General features: G+C 34.4%; 2 protein-coding genes across 9 annotated transcripts in view; one reads left to right on the forward strand and one right to left on the reverse strand.

The window, feature by feature from the left end:
- LOC120066981 (beta-galactosidase 9) overlaps positions 1 to 382 on the forward strand; it is a 39,552-nt gene extending 39,170 nt beyond the window's left edge. For all 5 annotated transcript variants that reach the window (XM_039018321.1, XM_039018347.1, XM_039018338.1 and 2 more), the window contains one exon: positions 10 to 382. In XM_039018321.1, coding sequence (XP_038874249.1) covers positions 10 to 147 — 138 coding nt within the window. In that variant the 3' untranslated portion in view covers positions 148 to 382. The remainder of the gene's footprint in view (positions 1 to 9) is intronic.
- Positions 383 to 2,266: 1,884 nt separating this feature from the next.
- Positions 2,267 to 7,151, reverse strand: LOC120068271 (RPM1-interacting protein 4-like). 4 transcript variants are annotated; one of them, XM_039020003.1, is made up of 5 exons: positions 6,860 to 7,151; positions 6,613 to 6,706; positions 4,343 to 5,017; positions 3,921 to 4,103; positions 2,267 to 2,579 (listed from the first exon to the last, which is right to left on the reverse strand). In XM_039020003.1, exons 2-5 carry the CDS (start codon positions 6,616 to 6,618, stop codon positions 2,550 to 2,552), a joined length of 894 nt encoding a protein of 297 aa, XP_038875931.1. In that variant the 5' UTR covers positions 6,619 to 6,706; positions 6,860 to 7,151; the 3' UTR covers positions 2,267 to 2,549. The 4 variants fall into 4 exon arrangements, with proteins under 4 accessions (XP_038875931.1, XP_038875927.1, XP_038875920.1 ...); XM_039019999.1 differs by lacking the exons at positions 6,613 to 6,706; positions 6,860 to 7,151 and adding an exon at positions 5,563 to 6,210 and having other exon boundaries at positions 4,343 to 4,539; positions 4,633 to 5,017; XM_039019992.1 differs by lacking the exons at positions 6,613 to 6,706; positions 6,860 to 7,151 and adding an exon at positions 5,563 to 6,203.
- Positions 7,152 to 19,618: the final 12,467 nt, after the last annotated feature.

Here is a 19,618-nt window from a genome sequence, read left to right on the forward strand (position 1 = left end):
CCATTTCAGGCTTGCTTAGGGAAAAATAGTTGCACAGTTGAAGTTTCAAATTCTGCATTTGGAGCCGATCCATGCCATAGCATTGTGAAGACCCTCGCCGTCGAGGCTCGGTGTAGCTCGACATCAAATATCCATTTTGCTGCTTGACATGAAAAACAGCCACTCCTCTATTTTCTTTATGTAAGTATGTATTTTTGTACTATTCTGCCACTTTGCTGTGTACTAAATCATCATTGTCGATATCATTGTAAATCTGTAGTTTTATTTCCGGTTTCATTGTAAATCTGTCATTTGATTTCCGGTTTTGATCTTGACCGTACTTTTACAAATGAAATGACATTCTGTAGCAGAAGCAGTATTTTCAAGGAATATGTTTTTCTTATAAAATTCTTAAAATAAAATGAACTTTCAGCAGCCTACGCAGGTCTTGGCTTAATACTAAAAATGTATGGAAATTATTTTTCAAGAAAACATCTATCAAAGATTCAAATATGACGTTGCTTGTGGGAGTACTAGGAGACTGGAAATCTACAAAGATCGATTCAAGCTGAATTGGCTGGCCATTAGAGTCAAACTTGATTGACCAGCCAAACAAGTCCTATTGATTTCTTCAATTTTATCGATTTTTTTATTATTGAAAATTGATTAGATCATACAAAATTCTTTTCAACTTTGTATTTTGTGTAAACAATATTTACGAACTTTCGAAAACACTATTCTCATCATTGCGTCAAAAATACACTTAAACTTAAATAAAAAGTTTTAAAAAAATTACTTATATATGAGCAGAAATCATTAATACCTTTCCCTTCCCCTATTTCAATCTATGTGACTTATCATTTTTCTGTTTTCTCTTTTCTCTGCTTATTTCAAATGAGTATGGACGAATTGTGTTGATATATTGACAGTAAGGATATTTTTATAAATTTAAAGGTATTTTTTAAATAAAACAATTACAGTTTTGGATGTATCTTTAAAAATTTTAAAAATTTAATAATATTTTTTATACAAAATTTAGGAGTATTTTGTATTGAGTTTGGCATAAATCTGAGTTGCCTTCACAAATCAAGTTGGCATCAACATACATATCTAATCACATAGGGTTGGGTTCTTAATTCTCGTTAATTTAAGGTTAGAGGGTCAAGTGAAACTACTTCCGAATGAAATTAATTATTTTTGTACAGAGCTTACATTAATTCTTGAAGAAATTTTGAAGAGTTGGCATTGGCACAAAAATAAATTAGCATATCATATGCAAAGATTAAAATATTCATCGATAATGTTGCTACATATGTAAATTGAAGTCTGAAATTAATCAATATCTCTAAAGATACACAACATTAAAAATATCACTAAATACTAATAATAAAATCTATAACTTGATTTGGAAGGATATTCTACACACAAGATGGGTTCAAATATTATACGATTAAATTAGTAATTTAACAAAATCTATCTAGAAAAATATTAAAAGGGTGAAAATACAATTTTAACCAAAATAAATAAACGATTTACATCTGAAATATTTTCAATATTAAAATACTCAAATTTAGAGAACCAAGTAGATTTGTTCTCTCCAAAGCAAAGGATTAAGATCCCCTAAATTGATATTTAGGGATGCAAATTACTCAATTATTGAACTATTTGATTTTTATAAAAACTTTTTACTTATAAAAAAATTCGCTGATATTAGTATTTTATTAATATATCTATTTAGAATTTAAAAAGAAAAAAGAAAAAAATATATATCAACATATCTAAAGATGGTTATTGGTTCAAGGATGTTAGAGGGCCCTACCATTCTTCGACCCAATGATGAAAACATCTGTTGATATGTTGATCTACCTATCCATATATCCATAAATCTAAAGATTCAACATAAATATTAAATATTAGGAAGACTTTCAAAATTAGAAAATAAGAAAAACTATTTACACAAAATAGCAAAATTTAATTTTCTTTTATAGAGATTGATAAAAATTTATCAAATGCCTATTAGTGATAAAAAAATGATAAAAATCTATCATTAATACTATGTGATAGACGTTGATAAAAGTTCACTAGTATCAATCATTTTTTTTTTTTACTATTTCTGTAAATAGTTTAACATTTTTTTCTATTTGTAAAAATTTCCCAAATATTATCTAATATTCTTTATATCCTTGTTAAAAAAATAATAAAGATACTAATAACAATATTTATAACCTAGTTTAAGAGTAAAAACAACTTAATTATTAATTTAAACAAAATTTATAATTTTCTGACTTACAAAAATATCTATTGATATCAGTACTCTGCAATTTTTAATCCTTGCTTCGACCAAAGATAATCACTTGGTTGGATAATATTTGAAATAATATATGCGTTAACAATAATAACTGTTTTCAATCTTGTAGAGTAAAAAAGAGAAAGAACATGGCAATCATAGAGCATATACCCAAAAACAAAGCCTTACCACCAAGCTGTTGGCCAATATATACCTGCCAGCACTCAAGATTTCCATTAAACAACTACTTCCCACCATTACCATTTCATGCTATGCCTAGCAGTCATTTTCCCCATGGAAAACAGCAACATCTCTGTGAGAGAAGAAGAAGAATAAATCAAACTCTTTTACCAACCCCATAGAAAACACAGAGAAAAAGAAGAAAAAAAGGAGGAAAAAAAATGTCAAACTTCTTTCCACCTAAAAACTATTGCATGAAAATGGCTAAATTTGGGCTCAATTCTCAAAATAACCACACCCAACAAACCAACTACTCATCTCTAATCACATCTTAAGGTGGTCAAAATACGTCTAAATCACCAAATTAAAAAACTTGCTTGAAACAATAAACATTTGAGGGGGATGTATTTAAAATTTGTGTTGTAAGAAGTAGAAAATTAAAATATAACAACGTTAAATAAGTAATTAACCTTAAAATCCTATGAAATCCAACAAAATCCGACCGTTTTAGTTAGGATATTTCCAAGTTTTTTTCCTTTGTGAAAACAAGATTTGAAATCTATTACACACTAAATAACTCAAAAGCAAGTTTTTAGATTGGGTGGTTTAACAGCAATGGACATATTTTGACCACTTAAAAAAATGTCAAAACTTCTTTCCACCTAAAAATATTGCATGAAAATAGCTAAATTTGGGATCAATTTTCAAAATAACCACACCCAACAAACCAACCCCTCATCTCTAGTCACGTCTTAAGGTGGCCAGATTATGTTTAAGTCACCTATTCAAAAACTTGCTTAGAACAAGAAACGTTTGAAAGGGATGCATTTAAAATTTTTGTGTTTCAAATGGTACCTGAAAGAAAGAAAGTAAAAAGTTTACTGATAATATAGGCTTTTACTTTTTACTGAAATTAATATTGTTTGTTATTTTTTAATAATAATGACAACAATAACAATAACAATATTTCATACTAGGAAATACAATATTAATATATTTTTAAAAGTTATAGTTTAAATGCTAATAAATAACAAGTTTTTCAAAAAAATCAATAATAAACTAGTAGAGGAGCCTAAATTTAAGATTTATTGGAAGTATATGGACTAGAAATTAAAAAATTGAAAGTACAAGACTAACACGGAACAAAATTCAAAGCATGAGGAATGGTATTCTAATGGATAAATTTAGTAGAAAATTAAAAATATAGCAATGTTAAAATAAGTAATTAATCTTTAAATTCTATGAAATCTTGCAAAATCCAACCATTTTACTTGTGATTAAAAAAGAACAAAATTCATTGGAAATCTGTTTGTTATGTTAATCACCACTAACTCAAAAAAAGTGTTTAGATTGGGTGATTTAACAACAATGGACATATTTTGACCACATTTAAATAAAATGATAATTAAGGATAAGGGGCTGGTTTGTTGTCTCTTGAGCTTTTAGATTTAGTGGTAATTTAAACATGGCGTACCTTAGAATTTTCAGCACCAGAACTATTACGACTACGAGAAACATTGGTCCCAGCCGGCAAACTTCCATCCTCAGTTTGTCTCTCCTCGCGCACTCTGGTGAAAATATTAGTGTAGTTCTCAGATGATGATGGATCACTCTCATCCCAGTCACCAAATTTCGGGACAGTGGCACCACGATCAGGCTGCAACATCAAAACATAAGGGATAATGTCATTCAAAATCATGTCATCAATGTTCATAAACCAGTTGGTTGCAACGAATTCTAGTCAACTTTTGTTTCAAAAAAGACCCTGGTATGATATTTAAAGAACAAAACTGGAAACTAAGCCACTCTGAACATAATTATGTCCAAAATCTTTTCATGACACTCTACTTGTGAAACTAAACATGTGATGGAAAGGAAATGAGAAAAAGAAGCTACGGTTTCGTTGCCCCGAGGAACAGATCGTTGACGTGATCTTCCGGGAGTCAAGGGAGCTAAACCATCATGACTACCTCCTTTAGGCGAACTTGAACCCCTTCTTTCCCGTAATGGTGAAGATGGTATAACAGTTTTTGCTTCGGTCCTTGGATGCTGTCGTGGATGGAGAGGTGAATTTTCTATGCTGCAGTCAGAACCTGCACCATTTCTCATAGTCCTTTTCGATGAATTACTGGTCCCATTGTTGTTACCTTGACGTTGATGAAGAGGCGAGTTAAAGCTAACCTGACCTGTCGATTGATGGTTCAGAGGGGAATCAAGATGTTTCTTCATGTTACCATCTTCCAAGCTCAAATCTTCTTGTGCATGCTTTGGCCTAGATGCTTGTTGACCCCGACTCTTTGCTGATTTTATACCATTATAATCCCAACCAGGCATTTCCAGAGCATCATGGTGTAATGGAGACTCGGTTTGCCTCCTCACAACACCACCTTCTTTGATTTTGTGTTGCTCATAGTTTGACCTTACTGTGTCTGAAATCTCCTCTCGGTGAAGAGAAGGATCATTCGGATTCATCCTCTCAAATTTAGCCTTCGTTGCATTGTCAAAATAGGTCGTATACGGGACATCTTCCCCATCATCCCACTTACCAAATTTTGGTACTTGTGAACTCCGCTGCAATATGAGAAGAAAATGATTTACTAATCTATTTTCAGTGGACCAACCATAAGCAAAGAAACTAAATTTTTTGTTCTGAACTGGATTGTGTTCTTGCGCAAAATTATATGATTAGTAGAGGGATGTCATAAAATCATATGCAACACATATATAACCCTCCTTCTAGAGGTATGATGATGACGTGACCAAAACACTGGCAGTTCTACAATATTCTATCCGATTAATGCAGATTCCTGCATCATCTTAAAACTTTCTTAGGAGTTTCCTTATTGTCAAAGTGCTACAGTAAAAAATCTATGAAGAGGTTAAAAAACCGTCTATGTAAAGGAAAATGAAGGTATGCAATCAGCTAGAAAGCAAGGACACAGACATGCGACACGATATGACACCAATTACTAAAAATGTAGGACACAAACACGTTGGGGACACATTATTATTTTTTAAAATTTTTTTATAAAGAATATGTGTGATATTACTCCTAGATAAATTAATCATACATGTTGAACATTACGATACATCTTTAGTACATAAATAACAAGTACATTAGTTGTCCCAATCAGCATGTATTGTCTTGTCATTGAAGCATACAAATCTGAAAAATGAAAAAGAAAATTTTGTAATTGTAAACCAGTTCCAAATCTCATATGAAAGACGAGCCTGCTCATGGTGAAAAATAAGGGATAAATAGTTTTTTTGCAGTCAAAAGACATATCCAGATATCAATCAATCAGAGAAATAGTATCGAATTCATGGTAAAAAAAAGTACCATAATTGTTAATAGTGCTGTGGTATTGCCCACGAATTGCATATGAATAAGATATCCCACATGAATTTAAGGCAATTAACATGGGCATTGGATACCTTATTTATGACATGAGAAACAGTGACTGAATCTTTGACAAAGTCTTACAAAGATGGAAGTAATTAATTTTTAAGAAAAAATTCAACAAACCATAATATGTTCAAGAGACCCAGTCATGGAAAGAGAGAATTAAAATTGACCTAAAGGTTCAACCCATTAATTAAGATACGGTAGAGAAAGTCAAGTCAGTTCTGTGACTCCAACACAATCAAAACTAATTCCTAATCTCTGAACTTGACACCAATTCAACATGATTCTGCATTACAACCTCCATAAACAACCAGAACCAAGAAAAGAGATATCAAAACAAGCAAAATATTGAGTCAAGCCCAACTGGTTCAAACGTATACACAACCCAACCCAACAAGTGAGAGGTTCGAATCCCCTAACACACAAGGCGTCTGAACTCGGGGGGGGGGGGGGGGGGGGGGGGGGAGGGAAGGAAGAAGCAAAACAGCAAAGTAGCAACAAAGCCTCCAGAGATTCCAAAATTTCCCCATCTTCAAACCTCCAAATCATCATACATATGTGCAAAATATAAAAAACAAGGGCAACCCAAGAATGTAACCAACAAATCATAGATCCCAACACTTCACAACTCATAACAAATAAGATAACCAAGAAATTCAGTATACTACTCCATTGTTTCAGAAACATTCAAGAGAAGAAAAATAAATGGTAATAATCAGAAAATAAGAAACGAAGAAGAAAGAGATTTTGGAACACTCACAGCCATTAGCCTTCGGACAAGGTTTAAATCCCCAAACCGTACTCTCAAACGAAATCGAGCAAACTATTCTAACTTGTTCCAAGTTTCATCTACACTGCAAAAGTTAGAACAAAACGATAAAAATTGGGCACAATAGACAAAAACGTACGGCCAAAGATGGAAGAGAAAACGCGAAAAAATGAAATATGACAACAAATAAACCAATTAAACTAAAGAAAATCAAACTTCCATTAAATTATTGACTTACTCAAGCGACATTATTTGACTTGCAAGTCTAAATTTCGAAGTAGGACCAGAAGCATAATCCGAATTCAATGTGAAAACCTTCTGGAAATCAGATAAAGTTGCAAGGCAGATCTGCAAATATTCATTTTCATTTTGAGGATTGAAATGAAATGATTTGTGGAGAAGAAAAGGAATTGAAAACAACATATCATTTTCTTCTTTTCCACTTTCAGATTACTGAACCCTTTTCACTGTTTAACTGAATCTTTGGAGAAAGGAAAGAAGAGAAATTATGAAAAAAAAATGGAAAAGATGAGGTCAGTTGGATGACGGATGAAGACGATGAACTTGACAACTGGATGATTAAAATAATCGACAGTGACTCTTCTGTCGGCCCATTAATAGTGCAACCCTCACACTCTTAATTAATAAATAATAGTTTTTTAAAATTAAAATATCAGATAAAATTATAAAGAAATTATTTGAAAATACATCATTCTTGAAAATATTTATAAATAATAGTAAAATATCACCGATAAACTCTACTATCTTTGTCTATCTTGACATAGATAGACACATATACTAGCTTATCGTGGTCTATCGCATAGTAAAAATTTACTGTATTTGTAAATATTTTGGTTCATTGTCTTTTATTTGAAAACAATCCAAAATTATATATGTGTGTGTATGTATATATATATATATATATATATATGAATAAAGTAGGGAGAAGAGAAAGTAGAGAACAAATATATTCTTCATTCGAATTATATATCTCAAAGAACTATTGGCCACCACTATTTATAGAGTTTACAAGATATGGAAAAGATAATGGAGATATTTAAAAATAATATTTGGGGATATATAATCAATGAACATTTATATCTAATTCAAATATTTATAACACTCCCTCTTAGATGTGCATAGTATATAGAATATGTCTCGTTAAAACCTTACTGGTAAAAAAGAATATGTCTCGTTAAAACCTTACTGGTAAAAACCTAGTGAAGGAAAAAAAGTACCTAATCAAAACCTTACAAGAAAAACCCTATGGGACAAAACTATAGCGAAGGAAAAGGAGTGCAACACATTTACTCCCCTCATGAAAACATCATTGGATAACTCTTGGTTGTCATATGTAAATGTAGTGTGTTAACTTCTCAAATATTATTGTAGGTAACACCTTTGTTAATAAGTCTTCTAAGTTGTCTTCTTGAAGAATTTTTTTGAATAGTGATGTCGCATATTCTATGCTTTATTACCTTCATATAAGGACATTATTGGTTTGCCTCATAAATCATCAAGATTTCAATATGATATAAAGTAGTTGTTATTATGATCTATTTTATAGGCTACCATAAAATATAAAAATTCTTTTTCATGTATTAAGTAACTTGTTTAGGATCTAACTCCTATGGGTTTAACCTGCATCTTCACAACAAAGTATATCACAATTACACTTATTATGATAAAATAAATCCATGAGCTAATTCTCAAATAAAATATAACATATGTTTAACTCTCTACTCCAATATCTGGAGGAATATTATATTTATGTAACAAAATTACTAAAAATGTTATAACGGATAGCGTATAAACTAGTAAAGATATAAGAACACTTATTTCCCAAATTATGGTTCTTTGAGACCTAAAGTTCTTCATTATCTGTATGATATCAGATAATATAACTTTTTCACACTAAGTGAATGAACCGCCATAGAAATGTTCAATTATATATGACTAGTCCATATAAGATCTTATATGTCTAAATTGATGCAATTCCATTTGCTTTATGGTTTATTTGCAAGCTAAGACAAAATTTATCATCTCAATTTCTTTCTTAAGAAATTCTATTTATCTTTGAAATCTCTTCAGGAGTTTCTGCTCAAATCATCAACACACACACACACATATTTATATATAATATGTAGTAAATCTTAGGTTGTGATTGTTTATAAAAGCAAATGGACAAATAGAAGTTATTTTATACCCTCATATTAACAAATATTTAATAAGATGATTATATCACATTCATCTGGAATGTTTATAAGAATTTCTATAATATATATATTTCTCCAGTATTTGAATTGTATGATTTTGGTACCTTTAATCCTCCAGGGGGTATAATTTATTAAGAGATTCATATAAATGTAATGACTACATCCATAAGATGTATCTTTAGTTTTTCATACACAATCACATATATTAGATATCTCATGGTATTGTATCCACCATAAGAGAATATGTCTCCTTATAATCAATACCAATTCTTTGCGAGAATTACTATGGAAATTGTCTCACTTTATATATTGTGTGACCTCTTTTTATTTGTTTTTCTTACAAACACTCATGTGTATCCCACATTTTTTACATTCTCTAATGTCTAAACTATTAATTCTCACGATTTGAAAAATAATTTATTTCTATTGGATTGCTTCTTTCTACATAAGTCAATCCTTCTAAGTCACGACATTTTTTTAATATGTTTGGGTATAATTCATAATATCGTGTGCAACTGATAACTTATAGAAATACAAGTTATTTTATCTTTTTTATTAAAAACAATTAGAAAAGCCAGAGGAAAACACATTAACTTGACAAGGAATTCGTGCAAATAATCATATATTGCAATCATATGCTTACAAAACTAATAATCCTTGAAAAGTGTAAAATTTGTCACTTTTGGACGTAGGATTAAGATGAAATGAATAGAAAAATCGGCTAAAGAAACGAGCTACAAGCCATGATCGCATAGAAGGAATCAACCAGTGACCAACTTTACTATGCATAACACCACCCAATGGGATGAAATGCGATAAATTTCTTTTTGGATTACACCTATTATCTCAAGATTTAAATCAAACTAATCTGGGAGAAAATTGAGTTATTTTGGCCTAGAAAACGACAAATACATGGGCGGTAAAAGTCAAATCAATAGAATAAGTCGGTAGCTGATGTGAGACGTTTGTAGCAGAGTCAATGGATCTATGACGTGAGGCAAGTGGCGCAGCGGGGCATAGAAATTAATGCGAGGTGTTAAATCATCATTGGAAAGAAACGATGAACCTTCTTCCTGACGCTTATAGAAATTGTGACCGGGGATTGAGATTTCCACCATCGAAAGAGGTCGAAACATTGTCAAACTTTCGCCCCAAATTCAACATAACCACTACTTCTAAGCTTTTCTTTGAAGGATTCTAGGTGAGAGCTTAGAGTTCTCTAAAAAAGGAGAGAGTGACCTTTATACCATTGTAACCTAAGTGAAGCAGCCAAAAGGAGCAAGAAATTATGACCGACGACTTTGAACCTTCTATTTTAGTTCTCTTTACATTCTTCTTATCATTTTCATTTGTATTAAGTTTTTAGATATTGAAAAGCTCTGCTTTTCATAATATGAATGCAATTACTTCCATATTCTATATATTCATGTCTATTTTCATACGCATGAGTAACTAAATTCACAATGGGTTGAGAAAGATAAACTAACATTTTTACTAAATCGTGCATAAGTAAGTGTTTATCTTGTTTAATGTGTGCAAAAAAGTTTACTAAGATCAAATTGAGAGATTGATCTAAGTAAGAAACCATCTACTACTTGAGAGAGTAAAGGAGCATTTGATGCGCGATAAAAGCAGAGAGTTGAGTTGAGTCGAGTTGGTAATTATTATATGGAGAGTTACATTATCTGTATTTGGTGTGCAGAGTTATGTTGAGTTGGTAATTATTGTCTATGTTTGGATGCAGGATTGAGTTGAGGTATCTGGTGTTATTTTTGTAAATGAAATTGATTTTGTNTTTTTTTTTTTTTTTTTTTTTTTTTTTTTTTTTTTTTTTTTTTTTTTTTGCTATTGTTGATTTTAATTTTCATCTATACACATTTTTTTAACTTTTCTAAGATAAAAACAAAAAAAAAACTTCCAATTTTTTTCCATTTTCAAGACATAACAAATTCTCAATAAAGTATTCATATATAGAACACAAAATTTTGAATTCAATTTTTTAAACACTCAAATAGAAGTGATTATTCCTTCAAAAACCCAACTTAATTATTAATTACCATAAAAATTAAAAAGAACTAAAAGAATTAGTGTCATCAAATGAAACTAATGACATTGTTTTAGATAGAAAAGATGACAGTTAAATGTTCATCTTAAAAAAAACCAAAATCTTACAATTTAAATCATAAAACCAACTATTAGATAGTCTTTTTTGACCAATTTGTGGAATATGGATTTACCTTTTTCTAAAACTGGTGAAATGATGCTAAGTTAATGAACCCCTGGGTAGAACATTCAGTGGGAGGTACTTAGGGTATATGATATTTCATTTAAACCTATTCGCGTTTCTCTCTTTTATGTTCACACCGTGAGATCTATCATCGGTCTCGTGGCACCCTGGGAGTGTCCCCCTAAAGGATGGTGTTTTGATAGGTCAATATCAAGGTGGACGGAGAGAATGCTCATAGTAAATGGGAGCGAGATGTGCGACAGCATATCCCACGGTCTCTCTCCCATTAGGTTGGATAACGTTTCTATGCATCACCTCGAGGCACCCTGGGAGTGTCTCTCTATAGGATGGCAGTTTTGCACGATATCTAATCTTCTGTATAGGATAAGGTCGCTTTAGTCTCTTATCCTAATCTGCTTTTTTCCTACAGTGGGCTCATTAGGGCGGGACTCTAGGGCCGAAAATGAGGAGTTTCACTTTGATGGAATTGTTAAGGGTTAACAGTTCTAGACCGAACGAATGGTGACTGTTAGGGCAAGTTACAATAGTTGTTTCTGCCTAATGGTTGAGAGTGTCTCTGTAACAATCTGACCCCCTAGGACTCAAGTTAGGCCATTACTAAATACATGCATGCATGAGACTTAAAACGACATCCTTTTATAGTGAAATAAATGTTAAATAAATAAGTTGAACTCAAAAGACCTTCATTAAATAGATATTAAAAACAGACGATAGGGTACCCATAAATCATAAATGATAATAAATAGGCCTAAAAACAAATCTTAATAGTAAGTTTCAAACATCAAATTGAAAGTTGAAAAACATGGAAATAAATCTAAATATCATGAACGGAAGCATAAAACTGGTCCCCAGTGGCTCGTTCAAGGATTCCTCTTCTCATTCGCCAGTGCGTCCTTGCCCTTACCTGAAACATAAACATGAGAAAGGGTAAGTATAAAATACTCAGTGAGTAACCCTACTACTAGGGTCGGGCTAGGCATCTATGTCCTCTAAATGTCTACCTCTGGTGGAACATAAAAATTGCTCTAGTCCTCATGGGACACATACATACATGCAAAACTGGTTTCTATCCTACTATAGTTAAGTATGCCCACTACCTCTGATGAATTCTGAAGGAAACACAATATCTAGTGAATCCTGAAGGAAACACAATCTGATGAATCCTGAATGAAACACAATCTGGTGAATCCCGAAGGAAACATAATATCTAGTGAATCTTGAAGGAAACACAATCTGGTGAATCCCGAAGGAAACACAATACCTAGTGAGCATCTAACTAATCAATAAAGACACTATCACAGTCTCAACATCACAATTATTATAATATGATTTTATAACATACATATACACCTCAACATCATGGTTATACAGCATGTATATATGCCTCTATATCCTCATATCAAATACATACTCAGTGAATCAAGTATCACCTCTTACTAGCATGCAAGTCTCTACGTGCATAAATAAATCTTTCAAATTCTCATACAAGAACATATATCGGTCATACTATACTATCCATCTATCATGTTACCATTTTGTCATAATATTCATCTATCATGCTGGCATATATCTAGTGTCTGGCCCGTGGGCAGTTCCAGTAGTAAGATTACTTACCTTGATATTAAGTTGAACCAAAAAGCAATTGAATCTTTGTGAAATTCTTGAATCCTTAATCGAGCCAAATATTTGAGCAACTAACCCCTTCTAATCTCCACAATCTTTGAATTAAATCCTAGTACATAAACCAAAATAAAATTTAACCTTTAGGTTCACATCTAAACATTTAATCACGCCAAAATCAGCAACAAAACTTGATAAGTTAATTCGTATAAATTACATCCGAACTAAACAAGTCACAAAGCCCCAAATCTTACCAAAATTCTTGTCGAAATCACCTTAACTTTGCTTGACAACACGCTAACGACCTTTAAACTCCTTCAAACTTTCAAATTCAACCTCTAAAATCACGATTGAAATGATAATTAAACACATTATTTATTGCGTATTCAAGATCCTCAACAAAACTATAAAAATCATTTAGATCTTATCCCAAAACTACGAACCTCACGATGGCGTTTGACAGAAGACAACGATTGGAAGAGAGGAGGACCAACGGCGAGCAGATCCGGCAACATGAAGGTCGGAGCGATACAGTTGCAACTTGACGAAGGAAAGGATATGGACGTCGACGATGCGACAGCTAAAGTTCGTCTAAACCAAAGAGAAAATGAGAAAGTAGGGGTTTGAAAATTCCATATTTCTTTTCTTTTTAATTCTCCACCACACAAATACATGAATATATATATATACACAATATTATTTTCTTTCCTTTTCTTAAATTCCAAAATCCATATATATTTTTTCCTTTTCTTTTCTTAAATTCCAAAACCCTTATATATATATATATTTATTTCCTTTCCTTAATTAATATGTCATATCAAACTCAAATCTTTCACCTCTTCTCCAATTAATTAAATAAACCGAAAAATAAATTCACCAACTTTAAATCACTTCTTTCCAAAAATTCTAAATTCTAAAATTAAATTATAACTTTCCAAATTAACTTGAATCCAAATTTACAAATCTTTTTAAGCACTTAATTTAATTACTTCCAAATAAACCAATTATCTTTTCCTAATTCTTACGTAAATTTTGGATCCAAGTTCCAAAATTAAAGAAGGTAAAATCTTAAAACCACAATTTCCTCTTTTCCCTTTCAAATTTCACAAAAACTCAAAATTTTTTATACAAATAATTCAATTATTCCTTCTAATTAATTTATAATTCATACTCAAAGAATTCACATTAACCAATACAACTTCTCCAATTGTAACAATTTGTTTCCAAATTCCAAAGATTAGGAAACTAAAACTCGGCAATTTGAGATAATTAACTTAAATTTTCCTAAAAAAAATGGGGATGTTACAGTCTCATCCCGGTGAAGGGGCATCTGATCACCCCACCGATGACGTTTGTCCTGCCTCGCTGAGGCATCATTGTGAAATAGAAGTCTTTTCACTTAGGATACTTAGAAACTATTTTGCTAAAACTAAAATTGGTGTTAAAATGTGGTATTGCATAGAATTATTAAGTATGTTCGTTTTTCAACAACGTAAATTATGGCTACAGCCACATTAGCTCACTTAGCGCCGACAAACTGACTGGTGAAAACTATGCTAGCTGGAAACACACGATCACAACCATATTAATCATCGATGACCTAAGGTTCATCCTTATGGAGGAGTGTCCTCCATTCCACCTCAAAACGTCGCTCGAAATGTTCGAGAGGCCTATGAGGTTGGACATGGACGAACGAGAAGGCCCCAGCCTATATCTTGGCCAATCTTAATGACGTTTTGGTCAAGAAGCATGAGCCTATGGTCTCAGCGCGTGAAATCATGGAGTCCCTGCAAGGAATGTTCGGACAACCGTCTAGACAGCTCAAGCATAAGGCTCTGAAATGCATCTTCAACTCCAAAATGGAGCAAGGCACCTCTATTCGTGAACATGTGCTTAATATGATGGTCCACTTCACTGTGGCGAAGATGAATGGGTCTCGAGTTGATGAGGGCAGCCAAGTTAACATAATCTAGGGGTGGAAATAGTTCGGTTCGGTTCGAATTGGTGGTCAAACCGAACCGAACCAAAATTTTTTAAATGTAAAATCGAACCGAAGTGATTTATTGGTTCAAACCGAACCGCGGTTCGGTTCAATTTCAAATTCGGTTTTTTAAAGTGAAACCGAACCAAACCAAATTAATTCAGTTTCAAAATTTCTTAAAACCAGATCGAACCGCATTTTTCGGTTTCACTAAGTTTTCGATTCGGTTCAGTTCGGTTCGGTTTTTAGAAACGGTTCGGGTTTTGCAGTTTGAATTACCACCCCTAGCATAATCTTGCATTTGTTGCCAGATAGCTTCCTGCACTTTGTCAGTAATGCAATTCTGAACAAAGTAGGTTATACCCTTACAAATCTGCTCAACAAGTTGTAGAAATTCCAATGCTTGCTGAAAAGTAAGGATAAGAAGGCTGGTGAGGCAAGTGTTGCCTCGTCATCCAAGAATTTCCATAAGGGTTCAACCTCAGGAACAAAGTCTGCACCTTCTACTTCTAACCCTTCCAAGTGGAAGAATAAAAATGGTCGTAAAAGGAAAGAGAAGGCACCTGCTAACCCACAGCCTGTTGCCCAGCGAGGAAGGCGACCAGGCTCGAAGACAAAGGAAAGTGTTTCCATTGTAACCAGGATGGGCACCGGAAAAAGAATTGTCCTCGCTGAATCAAGGAAAAGAACAAGGCTAAGGTCAAGGCCAAGGCAAAACAAGGTAAATATGATGTACTAGTTTTGGAAACTTATTTAATGGAGAATGATTATCCTGTCTGGATTATTAACTCTGGGGTCACTAATCATGTTTGTTCTTCGTTTCCGAGAATCAGATCCTGGAGACAGCTGGAGGCTGGAGAGATGACGATGCGAGTAGGCACCCAACTATGGCAGCGGGAGGAGTTCAGTTGACTTTACAGAAGAATATCATTTTATATGATGTTTATGTAGTTTCTGAGTTAAAAAGGAACTTAATTTCTGTAAAGTGTCTGATACAGTGTAATTATACTCTTAATTTTCAATTGAATAAAGTGTTTATTCATAGATATGGACTTGAAATCGGTTCAGCAAATCTAGAAAATAACTTGTATGTGCTAAGGTCGTTAGCAACGAGTTCCCTCTATAACATGGAGATGTTTAAAACTGTCGTAACTCAAAATAAACGACAAAAGCTTTCTCCTAAGGAAAATGCCCAATTTTGGCACTTTCGATTAGGGCACATCAATCTTAAACAGATTGAGAGGTTGGTGAAGAATAGACTTCTAAGCGAATTGGAGGTAAATACTTTACCAATGTGCGAATCTTGCATTGAGGGCAAGAGGACTAAAAGACCTTTTACTGGAAAGGGTTATCAAGCCAAAGAGCCTATAGAGTTAATGCATTCTGACCTTTGTGGTTCGATGAATGTGTGAGCCAGAGGAAGCTATAAGTATTTCATCACCTTTACTGATGATTACTCTTGGTATGGGTATGTTTATTTGATGCAACAGAAGTCTGAATCCTTTGAAAAGTTCAAAGAGTTCAAGACTGAAGTTGAAAATGCATTGGATAGACAGATTAAAACACTTCGGTCGGATCGAGGTAGAGAGTTTTTGGATTCATGGTTCCAAAACTATTTGATAAAACATGTAATTGTTTCCCAACTCTCAACGTTGAGTACACCTCGGCAGAATGGTGTAGCAGAGAGGAGAAACAGAACCTTGTTAGACATGGTTCGATCGATGATGAGTTACGCTTCCTTACCAGACTTGTTTTGAGGTTTTGCAGTGGAGACTGCTGTGTATATCCTCAATTGTGTTCCTTCCAAGAGTGTTGCGAGAACACCTTTAGAGTCATGGAATGGGCATAAAACTAGTTTGCATCACTTCCACATATGGGGTTGCCTAGCACATGTACTTGAGGTTAATCCAAAGAAATTGGAACCAAGGTCGAGGTTATGCCTCTTTATAGGCTATCCAGAAGATACACGAGGGGGTTACTTTTATGATCCTACGAAAAATAGAGTGTTTGTGTTTACGAATGCTACCTTTCTGAAGGAGAATCATATTAGGGAGCATAGTACACATAGTAAGATCGTGTTACGTGAGCTTTTCAATGAAACTATTGAAACTTCAACAAGAGTTGTTGAAGGGTCTGCTTCATCAGCAAGAGTTGTTGATGATAGTTCATCTTGTAGGTCATGTCCACCTCAAGATTTGATGGAACCTCGACGTAGTGGGAAGGTTGCGAACCCACCTTATCACTATATGGGTTTCAAGAAAATCATGGCTATGGTAGCTGATGGCGACGTTGAGGATCTGTTGTCTTATCATAAGGTAATGGAGGATGTTGACCAGGATGAATGGGTCAAAGTCATGGATCTCGAGATGGAGTTGATGTACTTCAACTTAGTATGGGATCTTGTAGATCAACTTGATGGGGTAAAACCTATAGGTTGCAAATAGATCTACAAGAGGAAACGAGGTGCCCATGGGAAGGTGCAAACCTTCAAGGCTAGACTTGTGGCAAAGGGTTATACCCAGACAGAGGGAGTCGACTATAAGGAGACTTTCTCACCTGTTGTCATATTGAAGTTTATCTACATCTTCCTCTCCATTGCCGCATTTTATGATTATGAGATATGACAAATGGACGTCAAGGCTACCTTTCTGAATAGTAATCTTAGGAGACCATTTATATGGTGTAGCCCAAGGGATTCATAGTCCAAGGTCAAGAGAAAAAAGTTTGCAAATTGAATTGGTCCATTTATGGGCTGAAACAGGCATCTCGATCTTGGAACATTCGGTTTGATACTGTGATCAAATCGTACGGCTTTTATCAAAACATGATGAGCTTTGTGTCTACAAGAAAATCATCAATAGTTCAGTAGTTTTCCTAATGTTGTATGTAAATGATATCCTACTCATTGGGAATGATGTAGGATTACTGACTGCAGTTAAGAACTGGCTAGTGACTCAATTCCAAATGAAAGATTTAGGAGAGGCTCAATTTATTCTTGGTATTCAGATCTTTCGGGATCGAAAGAACAAAGTGCTAGCACTATCTCAGGCATCGTACATTGACAAGATGTTGCTCAAGTACTCGATGTAGAACTCCAAAAGGGGTCTAAGGAAATGTGTCCTAAGACGCCTCAAGAAGTTAAGGATATGAGAGCCTCCAACCAAAAGCGAACTAAAGCGAAAAGATGACAATGAGGTATTTGGAAGTATTTTAAGCACTATGGAGTGAGATGGAAGGCTACCAGAGGCCAGAGTGGTAAATAAGATGTTGCCTCAAGAAGTTGCAGTCACTACTTCGCAAGGACAAGTCCTTACAGTAACTGATCCCAAGGAAAATGTGCCTACGAACTCCAATGAGGGACCAATTAGAGTAGTACTGGAGAATGAGGAGTCAAGGAGAAAGGCTGAGCAGCTCACCAAAGAGAAGAAGGATGTGGATGAAGTGGCAAAATCCCAACGAAGAAGGGAGAGAAAGAAAAAGAAGAAGGAAGATGATGATGATAAAGAAAAGGCCCAGTGCAAAAAGGAAATGAAAGAGAGAAGGAGGGCCGGAAAGAAACAACGTAAGCGCGAAGAAAAATGCCTAAGCACGAAGAAGAGTGCAGAAAAAGGGCTGAGAGCCTTATTGTAGAAGAAGAATCAACCACTGCAAGGGTGGATGGATTTACGACAACACGCCTTAAAGAGCAAACAATACAAAGCCAATCCCTCATTCCGCATGACCGTCTGGTCACTTCGGGGACCCAACCTAGTTACTCTGAGGAAGAAGATGATGACACACTAGTCATCTCACTTGTCCAGCGAACAAGAACACGGACAATAAAAGATAAGGAGGTGGAAACAGTAGATGCATCTCCAGTAAATCCCCAAGAGTCCTCTATGGACAAAGAAATTTTTTAGCGCATTGAAAAGGAGGAGGAAGAACGAGAAAGAGAGTTGAGAGAAAAAGAGGAAAAGTTGGAACAGGAGCGCCTAATCATCGCCTCAAAAGATTTGGCTTGACGGCTTCATGATGAGGAAGTGTGTCGTGTTAACGCATTGGCAAAAAAAGAGGCCAAACAGAAGCTCAAGGATGAATAGCGCATTGCTCTTGCCTCTGAGTAGTTAGAGAGGGAGTTAAAAGAGGAAGAGGAAGTTGAGAAGAGAAAGAAGGAAAAGAAGGAGTTGTGTCGAAGGGCGAAGGTCCAGTGCAACCTTGAACTCAAACACAAGGAGATAAAAGAATGGAAAAAAGTAGAAGCTAATCAGGAGAGGGAAAGAGTGCGCATGAGGCACCAAAGGGCTCGACTTGCAGCCACTCAAGATAAAGGCAAGGAGAAGGTTGAAGGCAGTGAATCATCACCAACCCAGAGATGCCCAAAGGTCAGAAAAGAAAACGATGACCTCTTAATGGAGATGGGCTTCTTCCCGATGCCAAACTCACTACCGGAATTCATCACCAGCATAATGGTAGAGCATAGATGGGAAACATTATGTCAATGCCCATCTATAGTCATGCCAAGGGTAGTGAGGGCCTTCTAACAAGGCAGCCTGTACAAAACTGAGGATGCGGTAATTGTCAAAGGGAGGGTTGTGTTGTTCAGTGCTCAGGATATCAATTAACTTTACAAATTAAAAGACTTTCCAGAAGCACCAGGTAATAAGTTGATTGATAATCCTGAAGACGGGCTTTTGGAAGATGCGTTGAGAATATTGAAACAACCTGGCATTGCATGGACTTTCTCCCTGACCGGCATTCGCACACTTACGTCCAACCATTTGCTGCCTGAACACGCCTTTGGGTTTATTTGGTGAAGAGGAGACTCATCCCGACAACATATGATAAAACCATCTCAAGGGATCGATCATGGCCACATATTATATTGTGCGCGACATTCCCATCAATGTTGGAAAATTGATCGCAAGGCAAATAAAGGGCCATGTTGGCAGGATT

This window comes from Benincasa hispida, chromosome 1 (genome assembly GCF_009727055.1).
Source record: "Benincasa hispida cultivar B227 chromosome 1, ASM972705v1, whole genome shotgun sequence".
NCBI classification, from domain to species: Eukaryota; Viridiplantae; Streptophyta; class Magnoliopsida; order Cucurbitales; family Cucurbitaceae; genus Benincasa; species Benincasa hispida.